Source organism: Mobula hypostoma, chromosome 13, assembly GCF_963921235.1.
Source record: "Mobula hypostoma chromosome 13, sMobHyp1.1, whole genome shotgun sequence".
Lineage (NCBI taxonomy): Eukaryota > Metazoa > Chordata > Chondrichthyes > Myliobatiformes > Myliobatidae > Mobula > Mobula hypostoma.
In genome coordinates this window covers 32,562,498-32,575,113 of record NC_086109.1, presented here as the reverse complement: position 1 = coordinate 32,575,113, position 12,616 = coordinate 32,562,498, and the positions used below count along the sequence as shown (strand labels likewise).

Below are 12,616 nucleotides of genomic sequence, written 5' to 3'. Positions count from 1 at the left end.
GTCGCAGGATCGATGCAGCCTGGTGGACGGGTTTGATTACTTCTCCCTGTGTATTTACTCCGGACTAGCCGAGGAACAAGCCGGATCATGAGTGCGTGATAAAAGGGCGAGAAGAGAGTGCGCGGAGGCGGGCTGGACTGTCAGCATGACCAACGGTAATTCCGCTCCCTTCACCCCCTATCAGTCCCCCTGGCCTGGGGTTGAGGTGGCTGCCGTGAGGCGTCGGCCAGCTGGGGGACTGAGGACGTGGCCACCCGACAGAGAGTTAGGCCCCTTCGCGGGAAGCGGACGGTCGGGGCTACAAGTTGAGCCGCCGCCGATATTCCTCCTTCTGCTACGGACCCGCCGCCCGACAGGAACCGTCCCCTCCCGCCTTGGGCTTTTAGCTTTGGCCTGAGTTGCATGGTAAACCGAAGTTGATTGCGGAAGAGTGTGTGGTGGCGTAGGCTGAGTGGCGGCCCTGTCGCCGAATAGACGAGCGGCTTGCCTCTCAACTTGGCTCTCTTTTGCCAATGGTAGCCCAGATTGCTGGGAAGGCGGGTTTAAATATCAATCCACTTTCCCATCCTACCATCAGGAAAAAACTGCTTGATGTGTATTTAGAAAACCTTTTTTTATTAGCAATTAGTTAAGCTCTATAAAATCCAAATTTGTAAGTCTACAAAAAAACTGGCACTTTAAACTCTTTTCATTGATTTTACCCCCTGTGATATCCTTTAAGGTGTAACCATTGTGTAAGTGCCAATCAAGCACCTTATTAGGGATTATATCAGAAGAGTATTTGTGTTCCATTTCCTGCTTATTAGATCAAGTGTTGGCGCATGACCAAGTGGTTAAGGTGTTCGTCTAGTGATTTGAAGGCCACTAGTTCGAGCTTTCGCTGAGGCAGTGTGTTGTGTCCTTGAGCAAGGCACTTTACCATATATATGCCAAGCTGTATCGGCCCTAATGCCCTTCCCTTGGACAACATTGGTGCCGTGGAGAGGGGAGACTTGCAGCATGGGCAACTGCCTGTCTTCCATACAACCTTGCCCAGGCCTGTGCCCTGGAAACCTTCCAAGGCGCAAATCCATGGTCTCATGAGACTAACGGATGCCTATAAAGATCAAGCTGCACTGAATTGACTTGCTGTTGTGGTTGGATTCATTAAATTCATAATTCCCTCAAGAAATGTGGCGTTTTATTAAAAAAAAATACCATAGATAACTTTAATGCTATTGTTGGTTTTGTGCTGACCATTACTGTCAGTACTACTCTGAACACTAAGTATAGGCCATGGTATTTTGTGTTGGTCATAGAAGGAATGTTTAAAGAAAAGTGATTTGTATTAACCAAAATATGAGCATTATATATAGATCAGAATTGGTCAATTTGGCCCATTGAATCTCTCTGCCGTTCAATCCTGCCCGATAAAGGAAACCTCCTTTCCACATCTAGGTTTTTCAGTAGATTTCAATGAGATGTCCCTCCTCCTTCTGAACTCCATTGAGTCCAGGGACAGAGACATTAATGCTCCTCAAGCAGTCCAAATATATAGTGACAAATACATAATTTTTTTGCCCTTGTGGGTTTTATTTCTGGGACAGAAAGATTATTTTTATAATTCATTAATGATCTGCACATATAATTTCTTTGTTCTTTCATTGTCTAGTGCAATTCTTCGAACAAGTTCACAAAGCCCATTTTCAAATTATTTATTTATGGAAATACACAGCAGAATAGGGCCTTCCAGCCCTTCGAGACTTGCTGCCCAGTAATCCCCCAATTTAAGCCTAGCCTAATAATGGGACAACTTGTAGCATCTAATTAACCTACCAAATGGTACATCTTTAGGAGGAAACTGAAGGCAACCCAAATGGTCACAGGGAGAATGTACAAACTCCTTACAGGCAGCAACGGGGACTATTCAGGAATCTATAAAGTTACGGTCAAATTACTAGTACATTCTAAGGGCCTTTACATCACCCACTATTTTAAGAGGACCAAATGGAACCACAGCAAATCATTATAGAAATATTTTATTTATATACCATTGTTCTGGGCAATGCATGTTCATTTGGAGTCATAGAATCACGTAGCACAAAACATGCCCACTGGCCCATGCTGATCAAGATGCCCCATCCAAGTTAGCACCATTTTCCAGCATTTGGCCCATAACTTTCTAAACCAGGGGTAGGCAACCTTAAGCACAAATGATTTTCTAGTATGCATTATTCATTAATTTGAGGCAAAACATAACTAGATGTATTTAAATAGATAATTCCCATATTTCAAGTTTTTTATGGCATTTATCTGACCCACCATCTGCTCATTAATAAGCTATCCAGCTCACAGAGGCAAAAAGGTTGCCGACCCCTGTTCTAAACCTTTCCTATCTTTGTACCTGTCTAACTATACCCTGTACATTCTCATCCAAATCATTGATATGGATGACAAACAACAATGGGCCCTGGGGCACAGGTCTCCAGTCCAAAAAATAGTCTTCTACCATCACCCTCTCCTTTCTACTGTTAACCCAATTGTGTATCCAGTTAGCCAATTTTCCCTGGATTCTATGTGATTTAGCCTTCCGGAACAGCCAACCATGTGGAACCTTAAATGCCTTACTGAAATCCATATGAACCATCTATCACCCTGCCCTCATCAAGCTTTTTCTTCACCTCATCAAGTCCTTAAGACGCGCTCTCCCAAAGCCATACTATCTACCACTAATAAACTCCTAGCCTTCCAGATGTACATATATCTTATCCCTCAGAATCCCCTTTAGTAACAGTCATTTATTTTGTTTCTTGGCACTGATCAAGGCTGTTTAGAACAATGTCTGTAGTTGTATACTGTATCTTGGGTGTCTTTTGCACTTCGGTCATGTCCACACATGCAGTTACATTTACATAAATTACTAACATATGCAGCTACAAAGAAGGTAAGAAAGGTAGCATTCATCATTAAGGACCCCCATCACCCAGGCCATGCCCTCTTCTCATTGTTACCATCAGGAAGGGGGTACAGAAGCTTGAAGGCACACACTCAGCATTTCAGGATCAGCTTCTTTCCCTCTGCCATCCAATTTCTGAATGAATATTGAACCCACGAATACTACCTCACTACTTTTTTATTTTTTTATTTTGCACTACTTATTTTAAGTACTTAATAGACATATACTTACTGTAACTCAGTTTTTTTCTATATTTATCATGTATTGCATTGTACTGCTGCCACAAATTTAACAAGTTTCACAAAATATGCCAGTGATACTTAACCTGATTCTGATTAAATACTACTTGCCAGCTGTGGATTCATTTGAGATTTTCTGTATTTTTCTTCCTTGACTACCATATAAATATCACTTGTGTCACTATTAATATGCTCTGTATTTTCTCATACAACAACTGAAAGTATCATGTGGTATTGAAAAATACTACACTGAACTTTTGTTAGTATGCTATATCTACATGCTTAGGTGCTAGAAGTTGCTGGCCCACCAATTAAACATAATGGTAGACATGACTTTTTAAAAGACAGTCCAGCTTTAATAGTGCATTGTCATAGACCAGAGTGCCAGCACGTAGCTGATTGGATAGCCGTGTACTATGCTGAGCCTTTCTGAACATGTGTTTAGTTTCTGTCCGGTAGAACGGCTTTAACTGCTGCCCTACCCCCATGTTTGGAAGCAGTCAGAGCTACCATTACATTGAATGTTTATGAGTACCAAAATTATTTTTTCCCATTCATTTTATTACCCACAGCATGTCTATCCGGAATATCTTGTGATTGAGCGGAGGGCAGGATTTCAGCCTGCAATCTGGAATCCTGAGAATAGATGGGAGCCAGTGTATTACATTTAATGCACTATTTTTAAAAAAATATATAATTCAACACCTCATCAGATTTTTGTTCTGCCAGCATCTCCCAAGATAGTACTTGGCAAGATAAACTACTAAATAACCAAGAACATAAATATGTACTTAAATATAACTATAATAAACTTTTGCTTAACAGTGCATTTTGCTATAATAATTAATTCTGAATGCAATGCTGCTACTTTATGTTCAACACTTTCTAGTGCTGTGATATACATTTGAGTTATGACCATTAAACATACCATTTGCGAACACCCAAAATTTGAGATTTGGAATAAGATTTGCTGCAGCAGAATTTATGTGGGGAAAGAAAGTAAACAAATACTTCTTTTCATATCACATCTCTTGACGCATGCGCATATGTCACAGCTACATAGAACTGTATAGCATAGTACGGGCCCTTTGGCCCACATTGTTGTATCAACTTTTTAGTCTACACTAGAATCAGAATCAGATTTAATATCACTAGCATTTTTCATAAACTTTGTTGCTTTGTGGCAGCAGTACATTGCAATAACTATAAATTACAATAGAAATATATATATATATATATATATATATATATATATATATAAGAAAATTAAATAAGTAGTGCAGAAATAGTGAGGTGGTGTTCATGGGTTCATTGTCCATTCTGAAATCTCATGGTGGAAGGGAAGAAGCTGTTCCTGAAACATTGAGTGTGTACCTTCAGGCTCCTGCACCTCCACCTTGATGGTAGCAATCAGAAGAGCGGATGTCCTGGGTTATGAGGGTCCTTAATGTGGGATGCCACCTTTTTGAGGCATTCCCTTTCGAAGGTGTCCTAGATGCTGGGAAGGTTATTACCCAAGATAAACCTGGCTGAGTTTACATCTTTCTGCAGGTTTTTCCAATCCTGTGCAGTGCCCCTCCCTTGCCAGAGTGTGATGCAACCATTTAGAATGTTCTCCACGGTACATCTTTAGAAATTTGGGAGTGTCTTTGTTGATACACCAATTCTCCTCAAACTCCTAATGAAATATGGCTGCTGGCATGCTTTCTTTGTAAATGCATAATATTTTGAGCCCAGGGTAGATCTTAAGAGACGTTGACACCCAGGAACTTGTAACTGCTCTCTCTTGCCACTTCAGATCTGTCGACGAGGATTGGTGTGTGTTCCCTTGATTTCCCTTTCCTGAAGTCCATAATCAGTTCTATGGTCTTATTGAGATTGAGTGCAAGGCTGTTGCTGCGACATCATCCGTCTCATTCCGAACATCTCCTTGTCATCATCTTAAATTCTGTCAACAATAGTTGTGTCATGAGCAAGTTTATAGATGGCGCTTAAGCTGTGCCTAGCCACACAATTGTGGGTGAGGAGAGAGTAGAACAGTGTGCTAATCACACATCCTTCAGGTGCACCAGTGTTGACAGGAGGAGGAGATGTTATTTCCAATCCACATAGATTGTGGTCTCCGGTGAGGACGTCAAAGATCCAGCTAAGATCAGTCTAAGATGCACACATGTTTTAGGAACAGCTTACACTCTCCTACCTTAATTTTTGTGAATGCTCCATTAACCGATGAAGACTACCTCATTATTCCTCTTTATTCACTATTTTATTATTTTCATTATTATAACAGAGTAATTTATTATGTCTTGCACTGTACTGCTGTCTCAAAAACAAAAACATTTCATTATATATGTTAGCGATAATAGTCCCGATTCTGATGATTAGTTCTTTTTCTGCCAGATGTTTGTTGGCAGGGAGGGGCTGCACCACAATGAGAAATTGTTGAGAAAAACACTGGTGCAAAGTAGAGCCTTGTTCATTACCAATTTTCACTGGGTTTTATTCTGTTGTTAGTATCCTGGTTTGCATGCTGTTACTGTATACAACAAATGGAAAAAGACAAATTTCTGCATTCATTTGCAGAGAAATAAGAACACAATGCAATCCTCACCCACCCTCTCCCCAGTAACGTGGTGGTCACCTGCATACATTACGTCAGCCAAACAATCATAGACAGATTCACCAAATTGCTTGGTAATCCTCTGAAACCTACAAAAATGATGCAGACCAGCATGTCTGATCATTTGATCTTCTTAAAAATAATTTTTCAACACATAATGGATAATATCTTCAGCTTGTTGGATTATTATGTCAAATTATTCCAATATCCTGTATATTCCTTGGGCCATTATGGGAAACTAAAGCCAAATTTTATAAAAATTTTCTGAACAAGGAAGTTTGACATTCACATTAATTTTTTAAACCATGCAGTTGTTCCCCATAAATCACAGAAAAATGAAACTGAAAGCAAAGTTTTCTTTTTAAACACCAAAAAATCTAATTGTAAATCCAAGATTTTTTTTTCTTCCTAGATTCTTTCTTTGAATGTGTTAAATATTCCATTGCCATCATTTGTGTTCTTAATGAATTGTCACATTTATTTGCAATTTTCATTCCACTGAAGTTTGGAGCAATGTCACCTGTTAAGTTTAAATCGATTATTTTTCTGCAGTATGGGCTACCCTTGTGCTGTTTGTGGCATATGATAAGTCAACAATATTAATAGAAGATTAACAGTATTTTCTGTGGGCTTTGTATTTTCTTGGCACTGTTAAGTGGTGTAATACGTAGACAGTCTGCTTGTATATGAGAATTCTTAGTATAATTCACTCAAATGTCTGTCATACTCTTGTGCAGTGCATGATTCTTCATTTTTAACTAACCCTCTTGTGTTTTACAGTATATTCTTTCGACGGGCTCCTGGTTTTTGGCTTGCTTTTTATATGCACTTGTGCATATTTAAAGAAAGTTCCACGTCTGAATAAATGGTTACTTTCTGAAAAGAAAGGGGTGTGGGGTGTATTTTACAAAGGTAAATTGACTTGTGTACCAAATTTGATCGTATAGGTATATCATGTTAGTAAAAATATAGAATGAGTATTATCCTTAGAGAAAAATGATAAAGCAAGTTTTTGAGTAACATTTTTGCGAAAGTCTGTATTGAATATTAGATATATTTACTGTAGTTCTATTTCATTTCTTTTGAATGAAGGAAGAATTTATTTTTAAATGATTAAGTGAAATGATGGGGATTTGATTTATTCTTTGTTTCATCAATATTATGATTTTGCTGACTTCAGGCCATCTATTGTTCTCAATCAAGAAAAAAGAGCAGATAACTTTGACTAGTATTACTCTGCACAATTCTTTAGACCCATGGGCAAAGTTAATTTATGAACTGCTACTCAATCATAAAAGACTAAAACTTCTCCCAAACTCAGCAATGTGGGTATATCATGGACATCAAGTTCTAGTCATCAATAGGACATGGGTTTTGAGATATTCCTGAACGTGATTGTAGTTTGTTCAAATTTGCATGCTTGTAAACAGCATATAAACAAAATAGTTTGTATCATTGCATGAATTACTAAATTAATCTATGTTTCGTTACAGCTGCAGTAATAGGAACAAGGCTTCATGTACCAGTTGCACTCTCTTGCCTTGTCACAGGTGTTTATGTTCTGTTTATTAAATAACACCAGCAGTCCAAAGTTGACCTTGACTCTGAATGGAACGATATATTTTGCAAGATCACTCAACGAGGATTAAGATCAGAAGATGTTTTCTTTCTATAGAAGAACTGAACACCTCATCACTACTCTCATGAACTGTCCTGGAGGTGCTTGGAAGAAATACTGGCCAATGGAGTTAAGTGCTGGTGTATGTACATGGCCTATATTAAATCTGACCCTGAATTTCGTAGTGTATGCACACATAACAACTTGTCTCACTTAAAAATGTCATGAAGGATACATCAGCTAATTAAAAGGATGTTTGATTATTCCAGTTTTAAAGCTAGTCTTTATGTTGTTTGGTAACCTTGTTAAATTTTTAATTGAACCATCTGAATTATTTTGGTTTCTAGATTTAATACCAAGTGTCCATATTTAATTGAAAGTCTGTTTTGACTTCCTTTGGCTAAGATATTGAGATTGTTGTACCTTGGTCGAGTTGACTGCATCTGTCTTCCTAAAATGATGTGTATTATAGGTTAATAATAAAGTTAATGCTGTATTGAGAATCTAGTACTGTAATGTTTTTAAAGAGGGAAACCTGCAGAAAATATAACTTTTTGTGTTTTTGGTTAAATTGTCCAGCGGAATCTGTAACTGACATTGTAGCAAAAAGAACTCTGCCTGATCTGCCTTAAAGTGGTCAGTTACTGGGAGTACAATGACTGCAATGGTCACTGGAAGCTAAAATAATGATTTTCTGAATGTTGCCTCATTCATGCTTCTTGTTCTTTCCTTTATATTGGATCTGAAGTATATGTTCTTGGGAATTATCAACTGCATGTTGAGCATTATCATTTTGGACAGAAATATGCTGCTTTCAAACAATAAAAGCTACTCTTGCAGAGAAAATCGATTTCAAATTTTAATAGTGATAATATTTTTCATTGGCATTTCAAGAATGTTATTTGAATCTATATATCCTGCAGCTATATTTTTTTCCAGAAGCAATGGAATTGATTATTTCTCTCTGATACCAGCATCTGATCTTCTGTTTTAAATCTGATCTGAAATGGTCTTAATCTGTACTACAAATATGTAATATGATGAAACTTTCCCAATTAATTATCTGCAAGTTTGTAAACCCTTTTCTGACATAATTTTTTTCCACATCCCAAATCCTCACCTTTCTAAGTATAATAGTAGAGTCATAAAACATTATCTTGTTTCGAAAAGAACCTGAATGTGTACTGAAAGAACTTGCATGGGGACCTCGTGTTGGAAATTAGGATTGAATTGGACAGCTTATTTTGTATTGATTTAAATTTGTACTGTGGTATAGTTTTTCCATAATTCTACAATTAATGGGTACAATCAATTTCTAAGTAAATTAATTTTTAGCAGACCCTCTAGTGTGGGTTCTGAAGTGGCCGAAAATATAGAAGCTGCCTCAGTTGGAACAGTTAGTGCTCAACAAGGTGGGTTGGTTTATGGTCTGGTTTGTCCACTCCATAATCTCTCATTGTGGAATACTCATGTGATTCTGGAAGAACTGCCTCAAACAATGGGAGGAGCCAGTTGAGGGTTCCTGCAGAGTGACTTTCCCTATGGCAGGCAGTAGGGACATGTAATAATCATGATCATGAAATTGGTCACCAAATGTTCAACACAACATTTGGAGGAAATAGCCTTGCTTTCTTTTTTTAATTAGTCCATGAGACCTTTACCATGCGCCTGTGCTCTCTTGAGTTTAGAAGAACGTGAAAAGATTTAATTGAATCAAACAAAATTCCAAAACGTCTTGATTTCCCTGGTTACGATAACCTGAGCAATGTTGACCATTCAGGATTTTTGAATTATGGAGAGCTTTCCAAAAAAAAGGTAACAAATTTTTTTTGTGCAGCTAGATTTAAAATAATATGCAAACAATGAGGAAAGATGAATATTTTTGCACAGGAATTTTAAGAAGAGAAATTTCTTCACTTAGAATGTAATGAGTCTTTGGAATTCTTTGCTTAGACTGGTTATCTTCAATTTGGAGTTTTGGATTTTTAGGGGATTATGAACTATTTCAAGATTTCAAAATGCAAGATAAAGTTCGTAATAGATCAGCCATGATTGAATGATGAACTAGGCATGAGAACTTTAACTGTTTCCAGGTCTTACGTTCTTCCGTGATTTTTGTTATCCACATGGGTCTTTGGTTTAGTTTCTCATCTGAGAAATAGCTTCTACAACTAATTCATAACGTCAACCACAAATCGCTTGTTACAGTATTAGATTGTCTGTCTAGATTCTGTGTTGAGGAAGATCCTGATCTGTTGCAAGCCTCTGCAGTCAGCCCAATGCCCAGTTTAGAGTGCTACCGGGGTAAGCGAAAGCATTCTTACAAACATAACATTTAGTGAGATATTTGTAAGGGTCAAATGTTATGTATGATTTTCTCATAAAGCTACTATAAAACGTGTTCAGTTTTTATGATCTGCTATGATGTAATAATATCCAGATAGCATTTATAGGTGCATAAGTTTATTAAAAAATGGAAAGGATAGAACCTTTGTCTGTCTCAGCAAATGTGTAGTGATTCTTGATAAAGACTGAGCCACAGCCCAAAACTTGCTTTCTTCACCCCCCTACCCCCACCACCACCACCACCATGTTGTGGTCACATTAATAAAAAATTCTCATGAACAAAGTCTCCGACCCAAGATTCTGATTTATGCATGAAGTGAATGGATTAAAATGTTGTTAAGATCATTAATTGTCCTTTGATTGTAACTTATCTCCATATGGTATGATTCATGGCCCCTTTCTCTGTGCTCCCAGCAACGAAAAATAAATGCAGCCTTTCTATTGCTTTCTATTCACCATGCAGTATTACATCATGCTTTATAGTTCAAAGGTAAAACAAAGTAAAAACATAATTTTTTTCATAAACAATTCATACACTCCCATTTAAACATCACTGCAATAAATTGGCCACCATTCCATAGCAACACAATAATCGGATATAATATACCTATACAAATTGACACTAAATACTCAGAAAAGCTAATGGGAATTTAAAGCATCTGGTGTGCAGGAGTTCTTCTGAAGCTGTGTCATGTTGTTAGAACCGAGCCCAAGGAACAAATATTCAGATCCAAAAAGTGTTCAATAGTCACACTAATCAGTATTGATTTCTTTCATTTTGATGACTTGCAACTCTGAAGATGATTGTTATTTGCTGATTTTAAACACCAGTCAGCAACTTTTTTAACTATATTGCTACATCCTTTAAATTTATTGAGATACTGCTCAGAATGTGCCCTGCCGGCCCATCAAACCATGTTGTCCAGCAACCCTAGCCTAATCATGGGACAATTTACAATGACTAATTAATGTACCAACTGGGAGAGGAAATTGGAGCACCCAGAGAAAATCCACGCAGTCATAGGGAGAATAAACAAACTCCTTACAGACAATGTCTGGAATTGAAAACGGGTTGTTGGTACTGTAAAGCATTGTATTAACCACAATGCTACCGCACCACTCCAGTTCACTGACCCTGTCTCCCACCTCCCAACCTGCAGTCCCTTCACCCTTCACATGCAGCTCTGCCATGATCTTCCACTATATATGTGCATTTGCTTCTGCATTGCCAAAACACCTGGAGGGGAGGCTGGATAAACTCTGGTTGTTTTCTCTGAAGCGGCAGAAGATTTGAGACGATAGAGATGTGTTCAATTCTGAGAGGCATTAATAGACAGCCGGTGTATGTATTTTCAGATTATAGAAATGGACCTTAGAAAACTGACTTTAAAAAATAATGATGAATACCAAAAGTACATTACAATACATTACTTTCACCAAGAATCCTTCAAATAATCAGAGACAAGTGGAATTCTTTCATCTTGGACATAGCAGCTACTCAAGGTTTCTATAACATTGTTGTAAAAGGTGGCAGAAGGGTGAAATGAGCTCACTTCTCCAAAGAACATACCTGGAGAAAGACATTTCATGCTTTGTTTTGCAGTTGTCTGCGCCAATGTGCTGAGCAAGCAGAGCAGAAGTGTAATAAATGTGTTATATTGAGTCACCCAAAATGGAGAGAAAGTTTAAAATAGAATAACACAAATAAAATCCTATTTATCCATCTCTCCATGGCATTATTACCTAATGCAAGGATAAGACTTAATGTTAACTGCTTATCAGCCATCTCAGGAGAAAAGCATTCTGTAATATCAAGGAAACACAGGAACAACTGGGTTCAGGCAAATGACCACTTTTCAATAAAATTATTTACAGTTTGACATATTACTAGCTTTTGGATGAAATTATGTTTTATTTGTACATGCAGTATAAACAGAATCATCAGTATGACATCACATTAAATATTCATAGAAAATGGAATATTTTCTTCATTTACTTCTCTTCGGTATTCACCAATGAGAGGGAACTTGATGATGGTGAGGACAGTATGAGTGAAGTTGATATTCTGGAGCAAGTTGCTATCAATGGAGAGGAGGTGTTGGAGTTGTTAAAATACATTAGGACAGATAAGTCCCCGGGGCCTGACGGAATATTCCCCAGGCTGCTCCATGAGGCGAGGGAAGAGATTGCTGAGCCTCTGGCTAGGATCTTTATGTCCTCGTTGTCCATGGGAATGGTATCGCAGGATTGGAGGGAGGCGAATGTTGTTCCCTTGTTCAAAAAAGGTAGTAGGGATAGTCCGGGTAATTATAGACCAATGAGCCTTACGTCTGTGGTGGGAAAGCTTGGAAAAGATTCTTAGAGATAGGATCTATGGGCATTTAGAGAATCGTGGTCTGATCAGGGACAGTCAGCATAGCTTTGTGAAGGGCAGATCATGTCTAACAAGCTTGAGAGAGTTCTTTGAGGAGGTGACAAGGCACATAGATGAGGGTAGTGCAGTGGATGTGATCTATATGGATTTTAATAAGGCATTTGACAAGGTTCCACACGGTAGGCTTATTCTGAAAATCAGAAGGCATGGGATCCAGGGAAGTTTGGCCAGGTGGATTCGGAATTGGCTTGCCTGCAGAAGGCAGAGTGTCATGGTGGAGGAAGTACATTCAGATTGGAGGGTTGTGACTAGTGGTGTCCCACAAGGATCCGTTCTGGGACCTCTACTTTTCGTGATTTTTATTAACGACCTGGATGTGGGGGTAGAAGGGTGGGTTGGCAAGTTTGCAGACAACACAAAGGTTGGTGGTGTTGTAGATAGTGTAGAGGATTGTCAAAGATTGCAGAGAGACATTGATAGGATG

The 12,616-nt window shown here is 38.3% G+C and overlaps 1 protein-coding gene across 1 annotated transcript; it reads left to right on the top strand.

Annotated features, from left to right (window-relative positions):
• On the top strand, positions 1-7,915 carry tmem167b (transmembrane protein 167B). The gene is made up of 3 exons (XM_063065520.1): positions 1-155; positions 6,575-6,706; positions 7,288-7,915. Exons 1-3 carry the CDS (start codon positions 146-148, stop codon positions 7,368-7,370), a joined length of 225 nt encoding a protein of 74 aa, XP_062921590.1. The 5' UTR covers positions 1-145; the 3' UTR covers positions 7,371-7,915.
• Positions 7,916-12,616: the final 4,701 nt, after the last annotated feature.